Source organism: Mobula hypostoma, chromosome 8 (assembly GCF_963921235.1).
Source record: "Mobula hypostoma chromosome 8, sMobHyp1.1, whole genome shotgun sequence".
In the NCBI taxonomy this organism is placed as follows: domain Eukaryota; kingdom Metazoa; phylum Chordata; class Chondrichthyes; order Myliobatiformes; family Myliobatidae; genus Mobula; species Mobula hypostoma.
Window position 1 is genome coordinate 39,169,469 of NC_086104.1, and position 25,744 is coordinate 39,195,212.

The 25,744-nt window shown below is 40.0% G+C and overlaps 1 protein-coding gene across 2 annotated transcripts in view; it reads right to left on the reverse strand.

Moving 5' to 3' along the window:
* Positions 1-25,744, reverse strand: part of LOC134350481 (echinoderm microtubule-associated protein-like 4) — a 259,312-nt gene that overhangs the window by 68,407 nt on the left and 165,161 nt on the right. For both annotated transcript variants that reach the window (XM_063055692.1, XM_063055693.1), the window contains 4 exons: positions 18,243-18,312; positions 13,088-13,198; positions 9,872-9,967; positions 5,986-6,120 (listed from right to left, as the gene is read on the reverse strand). In XM_063055692.1, the coding sequence (XP_062911762.1) occupies positions 5,986-6,120; positions 9,872-9,967; positions 13,088-13,198; positions 18,243-18,312 (412 nt within the window). The remainder of the gene's footprint in view (positions 1-5,985; positions 6,121-9,871; positions 9,968-13,087; positions 13,199-18,242; positions 18,313-25,744) is intronic.

The window sequence follows — 25,744 nt, forward strand, 5'->3', positions numbered from 1 at the left end:
GCCTTTAGTATATACTACTAATTACTTGACTCTCAGCCCCTTGCACTCTAGAGAAAACAATCTAAGTTTGTTTCACTTCTCCTTGGAGCTAATGGTGAACTCCTTTTGCACCCTTTCCAAAGGCTGCACATCATTCCTCCAATGTGATGACCAGAACAGCATACAATATTCAAAATGTGGCCCAACCTTAGCTGGACCATGACTTGCTAACTGTTATACTCAATTCCCTGACTAATGAAGGTAAGCAAGCCATATGCCTTCTGTACCACCTTATCCACCTAACATTTTCAGGGAGATATGGACTGACAACCACAGTGTTCCCAAGAATCCTGCCACTTGCAGTAATTTTCTTCTTGCATTTGACCTCCCATCATCTTAAACTTGTCCAGGTTAAATTCCATCTACCATTTCTCTGCCAAATAATTACTTAGAGTCTCTGTCATTGCTCTATTTCCAATATCAATTCCCAAGTCTTATTCTTCAGCAGACCAAAGTCTGGTTATTTTCTTTCCCTTTATGCTTACAGAAACTCTTTGTTTTCATATTATTTGCTAATTTACTCTCACATTTTATATTCTGCCACTTTATTTTTATGCAGCATTTTTAAAAGAAAATCCAAATACCCTGATTTATCAGCAATCTTCTCAATATTCTGTCTTTGCCTTCAATTTAATGTCATTATTTATTTCTTCCTTCACAGATGTTACATTCTCCTTGCAGAACATTTTTCATTTGAATGTTGGATTACTTAATTGTGAAACTGGTTCCTAAATGTCTGTTACTGCTGATCTACTATCTTACCCTTCAATCTAATCTTCCACTTTTCTGTAACTCTATTATAAATTACCCTAATTTAATTTTAGGATTCTAATTTCAGGCTCAAGTGTTTAACCAACAAATTGAATACAACATTCCCAGCATACAATGATCATTCTGCCTTCGGGGACCTTTTAATAAAAGATCAAAATAAACCCTGATACCAGATTTCAAAATGTGCTACCTGTATGGACTTCAACATATTATTGTAAGAAACCATCCTGAATATGCTTAAGATAAGTTCAGTTGTATTTGTCGTGTTTCGATATTTCAATGTATATGCAGTAAAACGTGTTGTTTGCGTCAATGACCAACACAGCCCAAGAATTTCTGGGGGCAGCCTGCAAGTGATGCTGTGCTTCTGGCAGCAACATAGCATGCCCACACCTTACTAACCTTAACCTGAATATCTTTGGAATGTGGGAGGAAACCGGAGCACTCAGAGGAAACCCACGATGTCATGGGGATAACAGACAAACTCCTGACAGACAGTGCCATGAATTGAACCAGGATAGCTAGCGCTGTAAATCATTACACTAACTGCCCACAGCTTCATGAACTTCTCCTCAAATCTAGCCTAACAATTTCATTTGTACAATCTACATCTTGATTAACATTACTCAGTATCTTTCTTACAAGCCTGAGGTACAAACAACATTTATAACATTTACCAGAATAACTGGGAGTTGTGTGGCTTGCAGATCAGTGGGTATGGAATCACAGAGTGGAATGTGGATTTCTCCAATAAACTCTTGAAGGTCATATAGAGAGGGAGAAAGAAGAATTATGGGAAAGTGTGACTGCAAACAAAGTTGAAGACTTGGGCTCAGTGAGAAGGAGAGGGAGGGAATGCAGCAAATCCAGCTGAAAAGATGGCTCATATTGGATGTTAAACAACAGCCTGAAGGGAGCAATCAAGGGGGTTATTAGTAGGTTTGCTAATAACCCCCTTGATTTGCTGTTGCAGAAAATCCACTGGGTAGTCAGCTTTGTTCTGGCATAGTTCTGAAAGAGTTATGTAAGGCTTAATAGTATTTCATGTTGGCAGTCAAATATACTCAAATCTTGACTGTTTGGACTCAGCTATGGCTGTATTATGGGGAGTAAGCAGGGCTTTGTATATTGCAAGGATAGAGGTAAGTGAATGTTTCAGCAAGCTAACAGCCGCAGATGAATGAAAGACCAACAGCAACGTCTTTGATATTTTAATTTTCTCTTCAACTGCATCTCTGCGAGTATTTTCTGAATGTGTACAAAGTTACACATTATTCAATTTAAGAGTACAGGAAACATTGCCAACTAAAATGATGAAATGATGCTTCCTGAATTTTATTTTCAGAATTAAGAGTACGTACATTGAGTATACAAAAAAAAAGAGAACCAATTTAAACTGACACTGAACCTAGTTTCCTAAACTTAAATAAAAGCAACTGCAGTTAAACTAAGGTTACATTTGTTCAAGATTACTGCAGCATTTTGATTTTGTGATAATACTTGTTAAAGTGCTGAAGATTCTTTTTATACTTGTCCATTTTATTTAATAATATGCATAATTAGGGAATTATTAAACAGGAAAACTTCTTCTCTTTTTGGCTTGGAGATTAAAAGAAAATTAAAGTGACTTTATGCCCAATCTCTGCTTACTTATTGCTTTCTCCTCATAATCTTGTATTGTCCACTTTCCTCTCTTTACATTAAACATTTTATATTCTGCCTTGTAAAAGCCATTATCAAGGAATTAAAGCAATTCTCCCCAAAGTCCATGAGCAATGAGGGGCTAAGAGAAAAGCAAAGTTAAATTTTTCCATCCAATGGAAAGTTCAGTTTACAGCATACATGTGAAACCAAAGGATGCTAATTCCTTGGAAATTAAACCACTTTTGTTTTCTGTGTATTATGAACAAAAGGAGCCAAACTAAAGCACGGGAACAACTGCTGGAACACCCATCAGCATCCCTTCCCCCACACACTTTAGATTCAAAAAACTTTATTGTCATTCTAACCATACATTAGCTCTGCAGGGCAGAATGAGACAGCGTTTCTCAAGTTTACGCTAAACTTCAAGCTATTTTCAATGCATTCACTTAAGCAAAGGGAAGGTGCTTTGCACTCAACACCGAGATCATTCACCAACCTGCCCCCAATAAACACACTGTATTTTTGACAACACAAACACGAGGAAATCGGCAGATGCTGGAAAGCAACACACACAAAATGCTGGTGAAGACAGCAGGCCAGGCAGCAAGGCAGCATCTATAGGATGAAGTACAGTCGATGTTTCGGGCCCAGACGCTTCGTCAGGACCAACTGAAAGAAGAGATAGTTAGAGATTTGGAAGTGGGAGGGGGAGGGGGAGATCCGAAATGATAGGAGAAGACAGGAGGGGGAGGGATGAAGCTAAGAGCTGGAAAGTAGATTGGCAAAAGGGATACAGAGCTGGAGAAGGGAGAGGATCATGGGACAGGAGGCCTGGGGAGAAAGTAAGGGGGAGGGGAGCACCAGAGGAAGATGGAGAGCCTACAGACTCTCACAGCTAACACAAGGAATTCTGCAGATGCTGGAAATTCAAGCAACACACCTCAAAGTTGCTGGTGAACGCAACAAAGGGTCTCGGCCTGAAATGTCGACTGTACCTCTTCCTACAGATGCTGCCTGGCCTGCTGCGTTTACCAGCAACTTTGAGGTGTGTTGCTAGACTCTCACAGCTACCTGGACTATTCCTCTTCCCACCCTGTCTCTTGCAAAAATGCCATCCCCTTCTCGCAATTCCTCCATCTCCGCCGCATCTGCTCTCAGGATGAGGCTTTTCATTCCAGGACGATGGAGATGTCCTCCTTTTTTAAAGAAAGGGGCTTCCTTTCCTCCACCATCAACTCTGCTCTCAAACACATCTCTCCCATTTCACGTACATCTGCTCTCACTCCATCCTCCTGCCACCCCTTTAGGGATAGGGTTCCCCTTGTCCTCACCTACCACCTCACCAGCCTCCAGGTCCAACATATTATTCTCCGTAACTTCTGCCACCTCCAACGGGATCCCACCACCAAGCACATCTTTCCCTCCCCCACCTTTCTGCTTTCCGCAGGGATCGCTCCCTATACAACTCTCTTGTCCATTCATCCCCCCATCCCTTCCCACCGATCTCCCTCCCGGCACTTATCCTTGTAAGCGGAACAAGTGTTACACCTTCCCTTACACTTCCTCCCTCACCACCATTCAGGGCCCCAGATAGTCCTTCCAGGTGAGGTGACACTTCACTTGTGAGTCGGCTGGTGTGATACAGTATACTGCGTCCGGTGCTCCCGGTGTGGCCTTCTACATATTGGCAAGACCCGACACAGACTGGGAGATCGTTTCGCTGAACACACCCACGTTCTGTCCGCCAGAGAAAGCAGGATCTCCCAGTGGCCACACATTTTAATTCCATGTCCCATTCCCATTCTGATATGAAATCTCCCATGGCCTCCTCTACTGTCAAGATGAAGCCACACTCAGGTTGGAGGAACAACACCTTAAGTTCCGTCTGGGTAGCCTCCAACCTGATAGCATGAACATTGATTCCTCTGACTTCTGTTAATGCCCCTCCTCCCCTTCTTACCCCATCCCTTATTTATTTATTTATTTCCTTTTTTTTTCTCTCTCTCTCTCTGTCCCTCTCACAATAACTCCTTGCCCGCTCTTCATCTTCCTCTGGTGCTCCCCTCCCCCTTTCTTTCTCCCCAGGCCTCCCGTCCCATGATCCTCTCCCTTCTCCAGCTCTGTATCCTTTTTGTCAATCAACTTTCCAGCTCTTAGCTCCATCTCTTCCTCCTCCTGTCTTCTCCTATCATTTCAGATCTCCCCCTTCCACTTTCAAATCTCTTCTTTCAGTTAGTCCTGACGAAGGGTCTTGGCCCGAAACGTCAACCATATTTTTGACAATCAGGGTTCCTGATAAGATCTTGATAAAGTGGAGCACTCCAGATATTGTTGGGAACCACAGCCCAAAGAGAGACATCAACGATGGAATTCAGCACTGCTTTCAATGCACAGTACAGTCCCTGGATGGTAGAGAAAGGGTGTATGTGAAGACCAGGATTTCAGACTTGACACAAAATTGCTACTCTCTAACAGGCTTATGTGACATGGACTACCTACAATAGGTGAGGAGTAGCAGTGGGGAATTCATTAGCAAGCAGAACAATAAGTGTTTCTGTGGTTGAGAGTGAAATATTATGCTGCCACACTGGTGCCAAGGTCAGCAATGTTTGGGGTTGGGTAACGAACATTTGATAAGCAAGAGAAAATAGCCAGATATTGGAGAACACATTGGTCGTAAGAGGGATAAGGTCCTGCAGAATGAGTTTTAGGAATCAGACATGACTTTGAGGTTGATGATCTCAAGATTACCCCCTGCACCATGCATCGAGTCAGGGTTGACAGATGAGCACATGGTTAAAGCGTTGATATTGGAAACACTTTAGGTACTTGGATCATAGAGGTCGCTTCCTGGGTTGTGGGAGCAGTACAAGAAGCACTAAAACAGGAAGGGGATCAACATCCTTGTAGGGATGCTTGTTCACACTACTCATGAGGGTTTAAACTAATTTACAGTGGGGTAGAAAGCATAGTAGCAATAGAGCAAGTGGGAAAAAATGCAGAGGATAAATCAAGTCAGGTTGATAGAGAATAATTCAGATTTAAGGCATGGAAGAGCTGGCAGGCTCAACTGCATTTACGTCAACAAAATGTTAGTACTTAAGATATCTTGGAAGGATCGTCCAATGAGGGCTTTTGGATAGAATTTAAGATGATTAGAGGGCAGATCACTTTGATGGAGTTATAATATAGACATCCCAATTGAAAGTAAGAATTAGAGGAACAGATATGTAGTAAATCACAGAAAGGTGCAAGAATCATAGGGTTATAATAGTGGGGGGATTTTAACTTGTCCAATATTTATTGGGATTACCTTGGTGCAAGAGGCTTAGAAGTGATGGAATTTGTTGTGTCTAAGAAAGATTGAGGCGATATGTTGATAATTCACATTTTAAAAAAACAGGAAAGAACTCAACCTTTCCTTCGCAACAAAACTGAGCAAGCTGTCTGTTTGCATCCAAAATCTGTCACAGGAGGCAGTAAGTTATGGCAGAAGGACACCTGTGTTTAGTTCGACATCTCTAAACTTACCCCAAAAATTCCCTGTTTTCTAGCAAGGGAATTTCCATTCCACGTCCAGAAAAATACGTGCGATTTGCCACATGTTACTATTGTGTTGGGGTCTGTAGGGTGAAAATCAGCAGCAAGCACAGACTCATTGGTACTCTGTCCAAAACAAAACAACAAAAGCTTTACATTAACTCTATGGAACAACAAATAAAAATAAGATACACCTTTTCTCATAATCACACAGCAGAATGATCAACTATGGGAACAAATTTAAGCCTTGTGATTAATATGGTACAAGTTATAATTGTCAAATTAACATTGTCAACAATTTTATCTTTCTCACGTATGAACATATTGTTAGAAAGGACCCATCTTTCTTGATGCTATTGCCCTTTCCTTTTTGAAATTGGCATCAACCATCTAATCAGAAAATGCTTGAAACACTTAGTAATAACCATGGAAAGAGAAATTGATTTAGCATTTCGGGTGGATGACCCTTTCTGAACTTAAGCCTTGATGTTAGTGATGTTGGTCTGGTTTGTTTTTCCCTTTCAATAAATGATATTTGATTTAAAGCAATTTCTCTTTCCAAAGATGCAGCCTGACCTGCTGCATACATCTAGCATTTTCTACTTTTACTTTAGTCTTCCAGATTTTTATCAGCTTTCTAATGTAAGCTCACTATGACCTCTATTTATCCTGGATAACAATAGGGATCATTAATTTTAAAATATCTATATTTTCACCTCTCTTGTGGCACTACTTAATTGTTTTATATATACAGAATATATACTTATTGTAATTTGTACTGTAATTTTTATTATGTATTGCATTGTACTGCTGCCACATAACAAATTTTACAACATGTGCTGGTGATATTAAACCCAATTCTGATTACAATTCTACGTCAAATGACAAATCTTAACATATAATATCATTGTGTTTTGTGTGTGTTGCTTGGATTTCCAGCATCTGCAGATTTTCTCTCGTTTGTGACAAAATATCAGTGTGTATCAGTGATACCTGACATACACTGGGAGACCGCTTCACCGAGTACCTACGCTCCACCTGCCAGAAAAAGCCGGATCTCTCAGTGGCCACCCATTTTAATCCCACTTCCCATTCCAATATGTCAATCCATGACCTCTTCTACTATTGCGATGAGGCCACAGCCAGGTTGGAGGAGAAACACCTTATATTCTGTCTGGGTAGTCTCCAACCTGATGGCAAGAACATTGATTTCTCCAACTTCTAGTAATGCTCCCCTTCCCCCTTTCACCATTGTCCACTTCCATTTTCTTCTCTCTCTCACACACCTCATCTCCTAACCTGCCCATCATCTCTCTCTGGTGCTCCTCCCCTTTTCTTTCTTCCATGGCCTTCATGTCCTCTCCTATCAGATTCCCCCTTCTCCAGCCCTGTATCTCTTTCACCAATCAACTTCCCAGCTCTTTACTTCACTCCTCTTCGTTTCACCTATCACCTTGTGTTTCTTCCTCCCCCAAACCTTCTTACTCTGACCTCATCTTTTTTTCCTTCGGTCCTGATGAAGGGTCTCGGCCCGAAACATCAAATGTACTCTTTTCCATAGATGTTGCCTGGCCTGCTGAGTTCCTCCAGCATTTTGCATGTGTTGCATATATAAAACACAGTTCACAATTGTTTGGATTCTTTAAAAAATGGATAATGTTAAATTCTCGGAAATAGAACAACTTTTTTAAAAAATCTACTGAGAGCATCAGCTATGGCCAGCTGTAGAGAGGGGCTATCTCTAACATGCCTAGGCTCAAGAGCAAAGTAAACTTTAGTATTTTCCATTTTTACTAACACAGTAAACTTCCAATAATCTTAAGAAAAATGTTTCTTAAATATTTGAGTGTCTGAGGATGCTTTCCCTTTATGTGGAACATAGAACTAGTGGCATAGTGCTAAGATCTCGGGTTTGTGGAACTCTGGAATTCCCTGCAACAAGTCAAGTCAAGTCACTTTTTATTGTCATTTCGACCATAACTGCTGGTGCAGTACACAGTAAAAACGAGACATTTTTCAGGACCATGGTGCTACATGAAACAATACAAAAACTACACTGAACTACGTAAAACAACACAAAAACAACACTAGACTACAGACCTACCCAGGACTGCATAAAGTGCACAAAACAGTGCAGGCATTACAACAAATAATAAACAAGACAATAGGCACAGTAGAGGGCAGTAGGTTGGTGTCAGTCCAACCTCTGGGTATTGAGGAGTCTGATGGCTTGGGGGAAGAAACTGTTACATAGACTGGTCGTGAGAGCCCGAATGCTTCGGTGCCTTTTGCCAGACGGCAGGAGGGAGAAGAGCTTGTATGAGGAGTGCGAGGGGTCCTTCATAATGCTTTGGATGCAGCGTGTGGTGTAAATGTCTGTAATGGCGGGAAGAGAGACCCCGATGATCTTCTCAGCTGACCTCACTATCCGCTTCCCTTCCATACCTCTAACAGAGAGGTATGGAAAGGAAATCATGGAACAGATTTAAGACTCAAAGATAGACCTTTAAAATATTAAGTGATAAAGGGTTATGGGGAAACAGGAAGAAAACCAAAGCTGAATCCAAGATCTAAATCAGCCAATAATCTTATTGAATGGTGGTGCAATCTTTTTAGGGGCATGTAGTTTTTTTGTGTTCTTAATTGATTAGTAATTTTTGACTATATATAGCAATTTAAGCTTTGTAAATATTACAATTGTAATAACATTTTAAAAAATTGCAAGATGTTGTTCAACCCAGATAAGCATGAAGTGGTTCATTTTGGTTAGTCAAATATGATGACAGGATATAGTATTAATGGTAAGACTCTTGGCAATGCGGAGGATCAGAGGGATCTTGGGGTCCGAGTCCATAGGACACTCAAAGCTGCCGCGCAGGTTGACTCTGTGGTTAAGAAGGCATATGGTGTATTGGCCTTCACTAATGGTGGAATTGAATTTAGGAGCTGAGAGGTGATGTTGCAGCCATATAGGACCCTAGTCAGACCCCACTTGGAGTACTGTGCTCAGTTTTGGTCACCTCACTACAGGAAGGATGTGAAAGCCATAGACAGGGTGCAGAGGAAATTTACAAGGATGTTGCCTGGATTGGGAAGCATGCCTTATGAAAACAGGTTGAGTGAACTCGGCCTTTCTCCTTGGAGCGACGGAACATGAGAGGTGACCTGATAAAGGTGTATAAGATGATGAGAGGCACTGATTGTGTGGATAGTCAGAGCTGGGCTGAAATGAATGCCACAAGAGGACACAGGTTTAAGGCATGGGGAGTACAGAGGAGATGTCAGGATGTCAGGGGTAAATTTTTTTACGCAGAGAGTGGTGAGTGCGTGGAATGGGCTGCTGGCAACAGTGGTGGAGGCAGATACGATAGGGTCTTTTAAGAGACTTTTGGATCAGTACATGGAGCTTAGAAAAATAGAGGGCTATGGGTAAGCCTAGTAATTTCTCAGGTAGGGACCCGTTCGGCACAACTTTGTGGGTCAAAGGCCTGTATTGTGCTGTAGGTTTTCTATGTTTCCCCGTTTGAAAAAAAATTTAAAACGCTGTAAATAATCAGTAGGTCAGACAGCTTCTGAAAAGAGATATAGTTAATGCTTCAGGTCTCAAACCATTTATATGATGCAGAGATCTATGCCCAAAACATCAATTCTTTCACTACAAATGCTGCAATACTAGTCAAATTTTCCAACACTTTACATTTTAATTTTACCTTTTAATGTTGCTCCAATTAATGCAATATAGTAGCATTGATGTACAGAACTATCATAGATAAAATGAGGAACGATAGGAGCATTTCATACATTTAAGCTTGCAACCCTGAAACTCAACGTGAAACTAGCAAGATGACGTTCACCTTCGTGCAACTATCAAACGTACCTTTATTTCAGCAATTTTGGATTTTTTCTGCCACTCCCATACAGTTAGCATGTGCTCATTGGAGTCATCCACTACGCAGAGATGAGTTCCTGAATCCTAAAGTAATTAATGAAAAGGAGTATGTAATTTCACCTTTTAAAAGCTCATAAAATAAAAGTTGAAAGGCATAGAAATAAGTAGGTATACATATATTTAGTCCAGAATATATTAGATATTACAAGCTTATTAACATAAAATTGATGTTACACTGATGAATTTCACCATTAAGTCACTATTTCATTAGTGTAGAAGCACATAAATCAGCCTTTTCCAGCCATCTCATCCATTCCAACCATAATACCTATCAACGGTAATCCCATTAAGCAGTATTAGGCCCATACCTGCCCATATGTCTTTTAAGCATATCATTTAGACCTTCCTTAAATTTCTCCCCATACCCTTTAGCTTGAGACTGGCCGACTGTGGAAATAAAATTCTTCTATTTAACTCATCCATGCCTTTCTATAAGGTCAGCCTTCAGCCTCCTACATTCCAGTGAGAATAAACACAACCAAGCCAATCTCCCCCCACCACCCAGCAAAAAAAAAAATCGGAATCTGGTTTACTATCATTGCCATACATCATGAAATCTGTTGCTTGGCAGCAGCAGTACAATGCATAAAAATTATATGAAGGCACAAAAATATTTTAAATAAATAGTGAAAGAGACGAATAATATGGTAGTATTCATGGGCTGTTCTGAAATCTGATAGTGGAGGGGAAGAAGCTTAAAACATTGAGTGTAGACTATCAGGCTCCTGAAGCTCTTCCTCGATGGTAGTAATGTGAAGGGAGTATGCCCCAGATGGTGAGCATCTTTAATGATGGAAGTCACCTTCTTGACTCACTGCTTCTTGAACAAGTCCTCAATGGTTCTGACTGTGATAGAACTGGCTGAGTCTAAAACCCTCCACAGCTCCTTGTAATTCTGTGCATTACAGACTCCATGCTAAGTTGTGATGCAACCAGTCAGAATGTTCTGCACCATACATCCACAGAAATTTACAAGAGTCTTTGGTAACATACCAAGTCTCTACAAACCCCTAATGAAGTAGAGCTGCCGGTGTGCCTTCTTCATGAATGGCCAGGATTCATCCTCCTTTCTCAGGCAACATCCAGGTGAACTGCATCTGCACTCTTTCTATTTCTACTACATTCTTCCCGTATTGTGGTGACCAGAATATTACACAATACTCCAAATGTGATCTAACCAATATTTTGTAGAGCTGCAACATGATGTCTCACTCTTATGCTCAACGCTTAGGCCTGTGAAAGCACTGTACTATTACTCTGTGTCACCACCTTGACAGAGCTACAGACTTACACCCAAAAGTCCCTAAACAATCTTAAGGTGCCTGACATTCACTCTACATATCAGAATTTTCCAAAATCTATTACCTCACACTTGTCTGGATTAAATTCTGTCACTGCTCCACCTAACTTTACAGCTAATTTATAGTAGGTCCTGATGTATTCCTAGACAATCTTCTTTGCCATCTACAATACCACATAGTTTCATGACATCTGCAAACTTACTAATCAGACCATCACATTTTCATCTAAGTCACTGATATATTATTTATATGCTTTGATGTCAAATTATGTCTGATAGCTTTCAGACACTTTACTATGTTAAAATGAGCATACAGGTGAAATTTGGGTGGAAATGTTATGTGAAAATAATCAACTCAGAGTGGTTTATTTCCTTTTGATCCCAAAGTTTTCATGATGGTACTGCTGACAATATTCACTGGGCCTATTTAAATTGCTTTTCAGTTGTTTACAATAACAGTTCAACTTGCTTCAATGCATTGACAACATGCAATCAAATTATTTTCTAGATATAATATATTCAGTTATATGTGATAATAGCTTCTGGATTGCTTACGACATACATGACAATCAGCAGTGATATTATCCATGTCTGAAGGTGGAAGTCCTTGGCAATAACTTATTGTCAAATCAAAAATCTTTCGAGTTATTTAGCTGACTCATTTTAAACTTAAATTTGTCAGGATGGTTGACAAGGAATACATAAATAACAGCTGGGGCTGGGTAAGAGGGATAATTGGTTCTCATTCTCTTTTTTTCCATCATTAACTTGAGATTTCATTTTGGTTCCTACATTGAGAATGGAGCACTATGATGATAGCATAGATCCAGAGTCAAAAGCCTGAATCTTCCTGCTGTGAATAGCTTAACATCCACCGAACCAAAGGGCTTTACTTTTCTCTTTCCTTAACGACTACATAAAGCCATTTTGGGGAGGGAAAGGCATTAGATTAGGAGAAACTGAATTTTCAGATCTGGTTCCTCTGAATAAACAAAGTAATGTTAATGCTGATGATATAAGAAACCTGGATCAATTTTCAACTTACAGCAATTTTTTGTTTGCATATTTGAAAAGGAAGGGCCACCTTTATAAAGAATCAAATCATTGGCAAAACTCATGATTGCCCACTCCTAATTTCAGAGGCAAAATAACAAAAATGTCAAACCACAGGAAAACAAAAATGCATTAGTAACAGTTTCTGAAACATTAGTAAGGAAAAGTTATAATGCTTCGACTGGGGCTCTAAAATAAAACTTGAAATCACCAATACTTGTGTTTGAGGCAGTCCTAAAGATATTCCCCAGGCTAATTCTGTGGATGAATGGCTATCTAATTACAGACAGCTTTAAGAAATGATTTATTTTCTTTGGAATTCAAAATTTTATTGAATTAAATAGTATCAATAAAGAGTGTGTCAGGTTAAATAAATAGCTTTACAAGCAAGAGAATCTTGAATGAGGGGAAGTCATTACGAGGTTATGGGGAGGAGTCATTTAAAACTAAGGTCAATGGTCTCTTCTCACAGAGGATAGTGAAACCCTGGAATTCTCAGTTCCAGAGGACTATAGGGCTAGATCATTGGACTATTTAAAGAAGTGGATTTTTAAAAAATATCAAGGAACTGAATGCTATAGAATAGTAGAATGAGGTGTCTGCTAATGAGTAATAATCAAACTGTATTGTGCATAGGTTTGAGAGATCAACTGGCCTGTTCCTGCTCCTATTTTCTTATGTTCTTGTATTCCAATCAGCAAATATTCAAGCCAAAAGAATTAAAACCTAAAGCAATTAGCAATGGTAATTTACAAAAGTAATTTATAATATAAATTTCCTTTCATACTTACAGCTTTTGAGAATGCCAATGAACCAACTCCCCGTTCAAAAGTTCCAAGGCCAATTATCTGTAGTGTTGCAAGGCTAACTGAATCCCATACTCGTACATGAGGCTGTAGGGGCTGAATTGAAATACTTGTGCTTAGGCTTTGAAAAGGAAGAGCATTACATGAACAATTGCTTGGACAATACAACAATACTATATTTTTAAAACACTCCAAACCCAACAGGCTATTAAGCTATGAAAATCCTAGACACAAAAAAAAAGTTAATTGAAACATTCAGCTGCTCAACTAATAACTTACCAAGATTACCCAGCGAGTTGGTGAATCATATACAAACTTGATCCCTGACTTCCCAGTTGGGGACGACTCCAAGGCAAAAGATTGCTCATAGTAAATTAAGACTAACACAACTTTGACCAATTGCATGGCCTCTGCTATTGAACATTAACCATTACATTTCAGGCAAGAATCTCAAAACCTTGGTACAGGAAGGCAGGAGATGCTGGAGGGGAGAATCAGAGGTTGAATAGAACAAAGGGCATGACACAGACAATAGCAAGTAGAGCCTTAACCTCATAGCTCTAATGACAGGCCTGATCACAACATCCAGTGCTGTGTGTGCAGAGCTTACACGTTCTCCTTGTTACCGTGGGGATTTCTTTTGGTACTCTGGTTTCTTCCCACATGCTAGATTGGAAGGTTAATTGGCCACTGTAAGTTGCCTCTTTAGAATCAGAAGGTGGGAGGGAGGGTTGGAATAGCTGATTAGAAAATAAGGAGAATAAAATGCTTTGCTGGTGGATTAAAGTAAATGAGTGCTCACTGTTTGGCATGGAATCAGAGGGCCTACTTTTGTGGGGTTTTTGCCACAACTCAAATTAAATGAGAAAGAATGGAAGATGTCAAAAAGAGTCGTGATGAAAGAAATAAGAAAACTTAGAAAAAGTAGAGAGCTGCAGTTATTTTTTTTAAAGAGATGTACACCCAATAAAGACACATTTGAGAGGCAAATTAATAAAATGTGACAGATCAGAATTTCAGGAGGGGGGTAAATAATTTGCATTCTGGAATATAATAAAGCTAGAGCAAGTTAAGAAGGCAGGGGTAATGGATATGCTAAGCTTTATTTACAATGCTTTCAGTGTAAATGTAACTGTGATTAAAACAGAGGCAGACAATGCTGAGCAGGTAGAAAATTTAAATTCCTTTTATATAAGAGTACAATGATCTAGAAGATTAAGATGCACAAGATCCATAGTGACTTGCTAGTTTAGATCAGAATTGGCTTGCCCAGAGAAGACAGAGAGTGGCGAGGGTATTAGTTTGGTTGGAGCTCCCTTATCAGAAGTGTTCTGCAAGGATTGGTGCTGAGGCCTTCTGCTTGTGATATACATAAATGAATTGGATGAAAGTGTAGACGGGTAGGTTAGTAAATTTACAGTTAAGTAGAGCTGTGCACAGTGAAGAAGGCGGCTGACAAAGGATGCAGATTAGTTTTAGATATGGGTGAAAAATTGCACAGAGTTTAATCCAAGCAGCTGTGAAGTGTTGGAGGCCAAATGCAAGGAGAAAGTACACAATTAATGGCAGGGCACTTAACAGCGTTGATATACAGAAGGATACTGAGCTCCAAATCCATAGCTTCCCGAAAATGATCGGGTGATAAAGAAGGCATGTAACATGCGTGTCTTCACTGATTAGGACATTGAGTCTAAGAGTAAAAAAGCCATGTGGCAGCTACTTGTGTGCATTGCCCTGAATTTCTAGCACCTGCAGGCTTTCATGTTTAGATTTGATTTCGAGTTTGTTTTGTTTCTGATTAAAAGTCAAGAAAATGAACCTCAAGTACAGTTCTCTTCCCAAAGAAGCTGCTTGACCTTCTGATGTTTTTCTTCAAACCTCTCATCATTTGCAAACTATCCCACTTCACATTTTTTTTGCCCCTAATGGTATTATCTTACTTTTCCCCCCACATTACATATCATCTGTTATACTCTCACTCAGTTACTGCCTCTCACCTTACTCAGCACAATTCACGCTGCCACACAGCTTAGAATCATCAGCAAACCTGAACTATATTTGCCCCTCTCACAGAAATTATAGATATAGAAAAGCTAGGACCTCAGCATTGAATACCATGACATTACACTAGCCATCTAAACAGAAAATTATCTATTTTATTTTGACCAAGCAAGGATCAACTAATCATTATCCCATGCCAGTGTATTACATACAATCAATGCATGTAAGCTATCTTATGTACAGGTGTCCCCCGCTTTTCGAACGTTCGCTTTACGAAAGACCTACATTAGTTACCTGTTTACACTAACAGAAGGTGTTTTCATTGCTCCTAAAAAAGGCAGCGCGTGATAAAAGGCAGCACGCACCCCGAACAGCCAAGCTCCTCCCCCGGAACTGCATTCCAGCCAGCATTGCTTAAGCACATGTGTGTGAGCATCTGTGCTTTATGTCGATTTATTTTGAGCATCCGTTAGCAAGATGAGTTCTAAGGTATCAGAAAAGCCTAGAAGAGCTCGTAAGGGTGTTACACTTAGTGTAAAACTGGACATAATTAAGCGTTTTGATCGTGGTGAACGAAGTAAGGACAAAGTGAGTTCGGCTTGTGGAAGTTGACGAAGATGATGTTGAAGAGGTTTTGGCATCCCATGACCAGCAACTGATAGATGAAGAGCTGATGCAATTGGAAGAGGAAAGGATAACAATCGAAACTGAATCAGTAGCGAACGGACCGAAAGTGAAGTCGTCCAGGAACTGAACGTGAAGCAACTGCGTGAGATTTTTGCTGCAATTGACAACAATGATTGCAGAAAAGTACGACTATAGTTTTGAAAGGGTACGTAGGTTTAAGGCGTATTTGCAGGATGGTTTGAGTGCTTACAAAGAACTGTATGACACAAAAAATGCGCGAGGCTAAGCAGTCAAGCATACTGTCGTTTTCAAGCCTTCCACATCAGCCACAGCAGACGACAAACCTCGACCTTCGACATCGAGGCAGGCAGACATAGAAGAAGATGACCTGCCTGCCCTGATGGAAACAGGCGACGATGAGATGACACCCCAGTGTCCCACCACCCCAACCTCTGACAACTCAGCTAACACACCATCATCAGTGTGCTCGGTGCTGTGTTCCCAATTCCAGTAAGTGATACTACACTGTACATACATTATTTCTACTTTATATAGGTTGTGTATTTTTATGTGTTATTTGGTATGATTTGGCAGCTTCATAGCTTAAAGGTCACTGGAGAGAGTGTTTCTACCGAGAGCACTTGCGTGAGATTTTCGCTACAGTGGACAGTGCAGCAATGTCTACTTTATATAGGCTGTGTATTTATCATATCATTCCTGCTTTTACTATATGTTACTGTTATTTTAGGTTTTATGTGTTATTTGGCATGATTTGGTAGGTTATTTTTTGGGTCTGCGAACGCTCACAAGTTTTTCCCATATAAATAAATGGTAATTGCTTCTTCACTTTATGACATTCCGGCTTACGAACCGTTTCATAGGAACACTCTACCTTCAGATGGTGGGGGAAACCTGTATTTATATTCATTGCATTTTTTAATTATTGTATTTTTTTTTATCTTAATATGGTTTTTTTTTGGTGCTGCATCAGATCCAGTGTAACAATTATTTTGTTCTCCTTACAGTTATGTGCTGGAAATGACATTAAGCAATCTTGAATGTGAATTACCCCCAATGCCATTAGCTCTTAACTTGTTTAGTATCTGCTGTGACTCCTTATTAAATGCCTTCTGGCAGTTGAAATACACTATAGCAATAAAGGCTCACTCAAATTTATTCTACTCATTGGAATTTTAGAAGTTTACAGGTTTGTCAAAGAATTTTTCTTGCATCAGAATCAGGATTAATATCACCGGATTATGCTGTGAAATTTGGTAACTTGTTAAATTTTATCATCTCTGTCCAATCTTGTTATTTCACAAGTGCAAAAATATTATCTTAGTAATTAACAGATTTTATAGTTTACCTCCAACTACGGTCTGTAGTTCTTTTGAACTCCTAAGATGCTGGTTATCAGGTAAAATCAGCTTTCTGCCCTATTATTTCTGCAATATCTTTTTTTAAAAACTAAATGCTATATTGATATTTAGGCCAAAATGAGTGACTAAAGAAGAAAATTAAATCAATTGGGACTAAGAAGTGTGAAGTTTTTAAGAATGAGGATCAGAAACATTAAGATTTAGTGATAGGGTAGATGACTACAGCAGAAAGGCATGGAAAATGGAGTTGAAGTTAACAGTCACATCTGTTGTGGTCTTACTAAATTGGCAGAGCAAGGCTGATGGCCTTTTGGCCTGCCCTTGCTCCTGTAGCCCTCCTGGCAAGCGGCAGGATCGCTCAACTCGCTGTCGTCTAGGGAAACAGCCCTCGGCCCCGCCAAACTGAGTAATTAAGTTTGTGTGGATGCTGTGTGATGTACCCCACCCACCCTACCAAATAACAGACAATACACCATATACGATTAAATGAATTACAGTTTACATTCCGGGAACTATATAATTAATAGAGATAAAATATAAAAGGAAAATAAAAGGTGCCACACTTATCAAAGTTCAATCTCTTCGTGCACAACAGTTGGAGCTCTAGTAACGATCCTCTCTTCCCCCTTCGATCCCCTCTGACCACCTCGACCTGCCGCCTGGAACCAACCACGGTGGTCGAACAGACGCTCCATACGGGTCTATCTCAGTCTCCTTTCCTCGCCGTAGACCCTGGACCTCGGACTCCTGCTCGGGGTCTGACCCCATTAACCGGCTCATAGCACCTTGTCCATTCTCTCTCTATCGCGCCTTCTGCCCAAAAACCCGCACATCACAATAACTTACAGACACACTAGAAAGAATAACATCTATCCCAATTGGCTTGTTCGCTCTCTTATCGATAACATAACCCAAACCAGCTGCTAGCAGGAGAACGTTCTCAGCAGTTAACATAACAAAGAAGCCATTTTAATTAGCCTACGCAGTAACATAAAAGAAGAAACCCCTTACACTCCTATAGTTGTTTTAGTCATTCGCATTACATTTTTAAAGGGTGCATCAAAATCCTATGGTACCCAAGGCTTTACCGCATCATATTATATGCTGTCATTCTGAAGTATTCTAAAACTTACTCTTCCATCCTTGTCTACTCCAGCTATCTGTCCTGTTGCAATCTTGATTTTGTCTGGATGAACTGCAAGGCTGCAACAAAATGACCAAAAGATATTAAATACTTTAATATATTCTGAATACATAACACAATGCAGCATGTATAATTCCTTAAGGTATACAATCTTATAACACTTTAAGGTTGATTCAACAGCAGATTTTGATGCCAATTGAAATTATAAATAAAGGCCAGAAGTTAAACTTGAAGAACGACAATAAACATTAAAAACTGGAACCAAAACCATTCTACAGGTTTGAGATGATTTTTTTGAAAATATTAATTTACTGGCAAATCAGTCTGACAGTGAAAGAATCATTTTGGTGGCTCCTGAATTGCAAGCAACAGCTAATGAATTCAATTTTTTTTTGTTGTTTACCACTGCCTTTTCTATAATTTTTGTTTTGGCATATACTCTCAGTAGCAACATTCTTGCTGGCACCACTTCCCACTTTAACCAAAAACACAACCCTCATCATGGGTGTTGGTTTTATATCGTATTCAAAACATATGAAATACATAATAAGTAAAACTCCCATTTCAGAGATAAATTTAATGTTAGCTTTCAAATTCAAAAACAAAAACAAAAAAACAGCCATCAGTCAGCAGGAAACATTTTATCTGTAGGCGTCAAAACAATGAACAACCACAGATGTTTACTAACTTACTCTTTGAATGATACCCCACAGCGACTTGCCAATACAATTCGTAACAAGCTTTGGTACTTTGGCAGCATTTCAAATATTTTGCTTAACTGCCTTTTTGCTGCACTTGCTAATAAGTGCAGTCATATGCACCAGTAATCCATGAACCATGATCTGAACCTATTTAAGTGGGATAGACAGAGTGCTAAATCATAGTCAGGTCTCTGTTCTAGCCTACCAGTTTTATTCAGTGTTGAAGGCAGGTTGTATCAGCCAGGCAAAAAAGTTAAATAAGATCCAAAGGATACAGCTAAAGGAACAACATTAACAGTACTTTATGAGAATTTCACATTTATGAGACCCGTTTGGTAAAGTGGTAAATTAAACTAATCCAATAGCAACCTGGCAGGATTTAGTTAGGTTATCATATCCTACCAAGTTTATAAATCTTTATTGAAAATTTTGCAAGTTAGAATGAGGAGGATAGTCATCACCTCATCCTACAAGCAACAATTGCATCTTAGTCTTGGATTTTCTAATCTCTCCCTACAATGACAGCCCTGAGTGAAAATTGGGAGAGCCAATTTTCAAATTGGTAGGGTGATAAAACGTTTAGAGTTTGGCAGAAAAATTTTCTGTAGAGATTCCCCTCACTCTCCAAAATAAAAACACACAAAACTAAAAGTGCATTGTCAAAGTTCACAACTTTCTGCACAAAAAATTATACAAGTGTTCTTTGAGGAAGCAATATTTTGTTATTTGCTTTGTTCTTTGAAGCATTAATCCCACACCTCCCCTTGTATTTTCCCCAAAGTCTTGTAACTGCTTTCCCCTCAAGTACTTTTCCTAATTCATTCTTGAACACTACTGAATTCAATTCCAGACTGCAGGAAGTATTTTCCCTTGCCCTTCCTCCAACTCTCATTTATTTTGGTTTTCAAGTCTATTCACCTGTAGAAAATCTGTCATTTACAAAACAAATAATGGTTTTCAACATTTTGGAGAAATTATTCATGGTTTTTGCTCTAAAAATAGCATAAAATAAACTTTTATCTGGTCTTGCTCTTTATCCCTGGTAACATTCTGGGAAAACTTTTTAATTCCCTACACAATGCTTACTAAGGGGCACTGATTATAGCCAATGCGCTACAAATGAACATGATGACTTTTGTGTTCTGGTTCCATGGACCTCAAATCAGCTTGATTGATTCTGCTGCTTTCATTTGTTTGGCTCTTCGAGCATGTTCAAAATAAATGGGAAATGATTAAAAACCTGTTATACTTCAGTCAACCTAATAACCGGTGGCAGAGGTGAAACCTTTAATCAATGGTCTGGAACAACTGATGCAACTTGCACAAAAGGATCCAGCTTACACTGTTCCCAAGGTAACTCAGGTCAAGTTGATTTACATTTAATTCTTTGGAGATGTATTTGCTGGCAAGAATTTAAACAGAAGATGCAAATTTGAACTAATTTTTATATGATAATAATCAGTCAGATAAAATACTATCCTCCCCTAACTACTCGAGCTTTCAAGCTCAGATCATAGACCGAGTTCCTAGGAAGGCTTCACAAACCCTGTACAGTACTGCTTGTAAAACCCTTTCACTTTCTTGCAGCCAACTACCTAGCTTCCCAAGAGCCTGTAGGTGTGAAATATTTAAAATGTACAGCCGGCACAAGGTAGAGCACTGAGATAAACTTGAACACCACATTGATCTTCTCACTACTTCAAAGATACAGCTCACCAAATAAAACAGGTATTTGATTTATTTATTATTCAGGCTATGGGTGGTGCTGACAAAGCAAGCATTTATTGCCCATCTTTTAGTGCCTTCAGGGCAGTGGTGATGAGTCACATCTTTTTGAAACACCGCAGCTGAAAGCACTCTTAAAATCCGAGTGAAGAAAGAGTACCAGCAAATAGACCCAGCAGCAATGTAGGAATAGTTACTGGAGAACCCTACTGCCCCATGCACCTGCTGTCCTCGTCCTATTCAGCATATTAGCTAAGGGTTTGTGTTGCAAGATGCTGTCACGAGTATCTGAGGCCAGTAATCGCAGTACATTTTGAGAACAACACAGTTTGTAAACATGGTATGTCAACTGCGGGAAGAAAGGATGATTTAGATGCTGGATAATGTGTCAATCCAGTGAGCTGGTTTGTCTTGGATACTGTTGCACGCTGAATGTTGATGGAGTTGCACTCATCTAGGCAACTGGAGAGTATTCAATAAACTCTCCTGACTTAGGCTCGTGAACTGAGATGTCATGAGCTAAGTCACATTGCAGTCAAGGCTAGGTAGTTGGACACTCATATTGGAACTGGTTATCATTATTGCCTGATACTTTTGAGACATTAATGTTACTTGCAACTTACTAGTCCATGACAACGTTATCTGGGTCTTGCTACATAAAGTACATTAGGTAAGGAGTTGTGAATGAAGTGAAAATTATGGAAGTGTCAACTAACAAAGGAAACTGATGTTGGTAATGGATCAGATAAAGATGGCTGGGTCTAGGATACTGTCGTACATAATACCTCAGCCTCCAGGCATCACCATAGACCATAAGACATAAAACCAGAATTAGGCCATTCAGTCCATCAAGTCTAGTCCGCCATTCCATCATGCCTGATCCAGGATCCCGCTCAACCCCATACACCTGAATTCTCACGACATTCTTTGATGCCCTGACCAATCAGGAAACTATCAACTTCCACTTTAAATATACCCATGGACCTGGCCTCCACCACAGTCTGGGCAGAGCATTCCACAAATTCACGACACTCTGGCTTAAAAAAAAAATTCCTCCTTACCTCTGTTCTAAAGGGTCGCCCCTCAATTTTGAGGCTGTGCCTTCTGGTTCAATACATGACTGACTGCCAACAACCAGAATAATTTTACTCTGTGCAAGGTCCAACATCAACTACTGGAGTGTTTTCCCTTCATGACCTTTGACTTCAAAGGCAGTCACTCTCAACTCCCTTTTGGAATTTAGCTTCTTGGTTCATGTTCAGCTGAAACTGAAGAATCCAGAGTGAGCTTGACTGACAAAACCTGAGTAACTGATGAGTTGACTACTGACCAGTGCGTGTTGTTTGAGGGTACCGTTGATACTACCCGGCATCTTTTTGCCGATGACCTAACTATCCAGATTGTAAAGTGATCACCAGATTTGCTTTCTATATGCAGAACAGATCTGACCGGTCTTCCATAGATCCAGGTGGATATCATTGTTATAACTGTACTGCAATAATTTGTTTAGAGGAACAGCAAACTCTTGAGTGCTCTCTGTCAGTAAAACAGCTTGGATGTGGTACCCAGGCCTAACAATGCTCTTCTCGACATCATACAGAGAGAGTGAAATAATCTGTCTAAACATTGGCATTGGTGCTGGGGGTAGAAGATGGGAGGATAAATCATCTGTTTTGCACATCTCATTGAAGATGTTTCCAAACGCTTCAGCCATTTCTTTTGGCCACAAATGCCGAATCCTGACAAAACTGAGGATATGGATATCTTCCTGACTTCCTTAAAATCAATACCCTATCCACGGATGCTGCCACTTTCAGGGAGATTTGGACTTGCAGCCCAAATCTTGCTGTACAGCAATGCTCCAAAGCTTCCTGCCATTTACTCTACAAATCAGTATTTAACATCCCACAGTACATTACCTCACCCATATGGAATAAATCCCATTTGCCACCGTTTCACTCAGCTTTCCAGCTGATGTTCTTTCAGGGGCCAGCAGCAGCGGTCAGGTCCTTGGAGTAGATGTGTAGAGAAATTGCTCCAGGTTATAGGAAAAATAGGGTTGTACTAGACCAACCGTCTAATAAGGGCCTCAATTCCTGGATGGAATTTGTGAAATGCATCCAAAATATTTTCTCAGTCAATATATAGAGGACCCTACTTGGGAGGACGCAATAGTGGACTTCCACTTACAAGAACAAAACAGGGCAAGTTACTGAAATGGTAGTCAGTGATGTAAAAGGATAGGACAGGTACACAGATCAGGGTCCTAAATTAGAGAAGGGCTAACATTTGGGCAATTAAGACCAGATCTACCAGAGGTCAATTGGGTGAACCTGTTTGAATGGAAAGGAATGAATGACAACTAAGCGGCTTTTAAGAATGTGATAGCAAGTGTCTAGGAGCAATACGTCCCTGTTAAGGTGAAGGGTAAACCTGGCAAGTTTGAGGAACTCTAGACAACGAGAGATAATGAGGCTCTGGTTGAGAAACATCCATTGATTTAGGACAAGGGTGGTGAATCTTTTCAGGAGTGTGTATCCAAATTGGTGATTATCTTTTAAAAAGTTCTCTCAGGTGCCATGGTAATATGGAGTGGAGATACTGTAATACTAGTAACAATAAAATGGACCTCTTTAAGGAAAAAGGATGAGTCCTGCTGTTTGTTTACATGTATCATTATTTTTCTATTAATAAAAGTAAAACAGATTGAAATAAATGAAGCATTTTAGAAAACCTGTTAAAATTATTCATATTAATCTTTTATGAAGGCAATCGAAAAATACTATATATAATTAGTTCTACCATTTACAATTACTATAAATAAAATATATCTATTGAGGCACCAAACTACTTACTACAAACTATTATTGAATATCCAGCATTCAATCACAAACAACAGAAGAAAAATTTTAAGCAGAGTGAAGCTAATGGCAACTGGCCTAAACACTTACTATCCAAATACTAATGTGTCTACCAGGTCTGCGAAGATTTCAAAATGTATAAGCCAACATCACGTGTTCTCACAACCAGCTGAGCTTGTGCCAAGCTGGCATGAGACGTTTCCTTTGTAAACTTCTCACTGCTCTTGGATTATAAAAAAAAATTTGCTGCTTTATTTAGCAATAACAATAATGATCAAGTATTTTTTTATTATGTGGTTTAAAGAATTGAGGCCTGGCACTCTCTGTCATGTGCCAACAAAATTTTTGCTCGTGCTCTCTTGACCACATGTGCCACAAGTTCACCATCCAGATTTAGGAAGTTAGGAGGGTAGGAGATAGATCTGGCAGGAAAATCCTAAGGGCTGTCTATATCTACAGTACTATGTAAAAGTCTTAGGCAAAGATATATAGCGAGGGTGCATATATAAGACTTCTGCACTGTACTGTATTTGTCAGTGCGGAGCGGAGAGAGAGTTTGTAAATTTGACAAAAGCGAAGGATGTTGGGAATGCCAAGGGTGGTGCACCACAGAGAGGGGTGTGGGACAAGAGGCAGAGAAGAAATGCCAGGGCAGAGGGATGGTGTGGGTGCAGGTGCAGGTACACCCAGCCCTGAGACACCAGGCAAGGCCATTTGATTCCAAGTAATTGATCACTACAAATTTCTCTCTGGTGCTTCCTGTTCCCTCTCGCCTGCCTTCCCCTTCCCCCAACAATGATCACTCAATGAACCCTCTCCCAGTCCACAATAAAGGACCCATATCAGAATTAGGTTTATCATTCTCAGATGTCATAAGATTTGACTTTTTTTTGCGGCAGCAAAACAGTGCAATACATAAAATCGCTACAGTACTATGCAAAAATCTTAGGCACCCTAACCGTATATATGCACCTAAGACTTTTGCACAGTACAATGTATCAGGAGATGAGTGGGATTTTTAATATTTAATATTTCTTATTGGTGTTTACCCTAAGAAACTCATGGTGGCTCAAAAGATAAAGGAAAGAAATGGAGATGTTTTTGGAGGATATTCACATTACAATGGACAAGGTATTTGCAGCCTTAAAGTGCATAAAAGTAGTGAAATCTCCAGGGCAAACCAGGGACTACGGGCCAGTCAGCCTGCCATCAGTGCTGTGCTTACTAGAAGGGCTATTCAGGATCTACCAGCATTTGGACGGACAGGGTCTGATTAACAGGAGTCAGCATGGCTCTGTGTGGGGGAAAGTGTTCTTGATGAAACTTTCAGAATTCTTTTTTGAGTTGGTAACCAAAAACGATGAGGATAAGGAAATCAGTTGGGATTTCAGCAAGGCCTTTGACAAGGTCCCACAGGCTAGGCTGGTTTGGAAGGTTAGGCCTCATGAAATCCAGAAACATGGACACTTGCTATGTGGATTTAAAATTGGCTTGTAGGTAGGAAGCAGAGAGTGGTGACTGGAGGCTGGGGGGCTAGTAGTGTACCGCAGGGATTGGTGTTGGGACTCACATTATTTATTATTTATACATATGATTTCAGACATCCCACCCTGCAAAAACTCATTTCAGGGAGGTAGCACCAGCAATTTGCGGGAGACTTCTGGGAGACGTGGGATGGCTGCAATAGAGTAGCTCCTTAGCAGCTGGCCAGCTAGATTAAATAACGTTAGCTATGCTAATGAACGAATGACACCTGTTAAACTCACCTCAACATGTCTTTTACAGTCTTAACCCACCATGGGCAATAGAAAAGTCATTGTTGCAAACAGTGCAGCGAGCAACACTGTCATTATTTTGACCCCTATTAGGCAGGGGTACACTTTAGTGTAGCCTGGGGTGACGTACGTTTTATTTTTTTTGGAACACTCTCGCACTTGCTCTCTCTCGCTTGCCTTCACTCTCGCTCACGTGCTCTCTCTCATGGTCGCCCTCGTGCTCTCTCATGGTCGCTCTCGCGCTCTCTCTTGCTTTTCTCTCTCACGCTCTCAAAAAAATTGATCTCCATGATATTGTATATAATTTGCGGGCATCAGGGAGCCACTATTAATATGCAGGAGACTCCCGGAAGTTCCGGGAGAGGTGGGATGTCTGTGATTTGGATGCAAATGCACATGGCTTGGTCGGTAAGTTTGCAGATAACACAA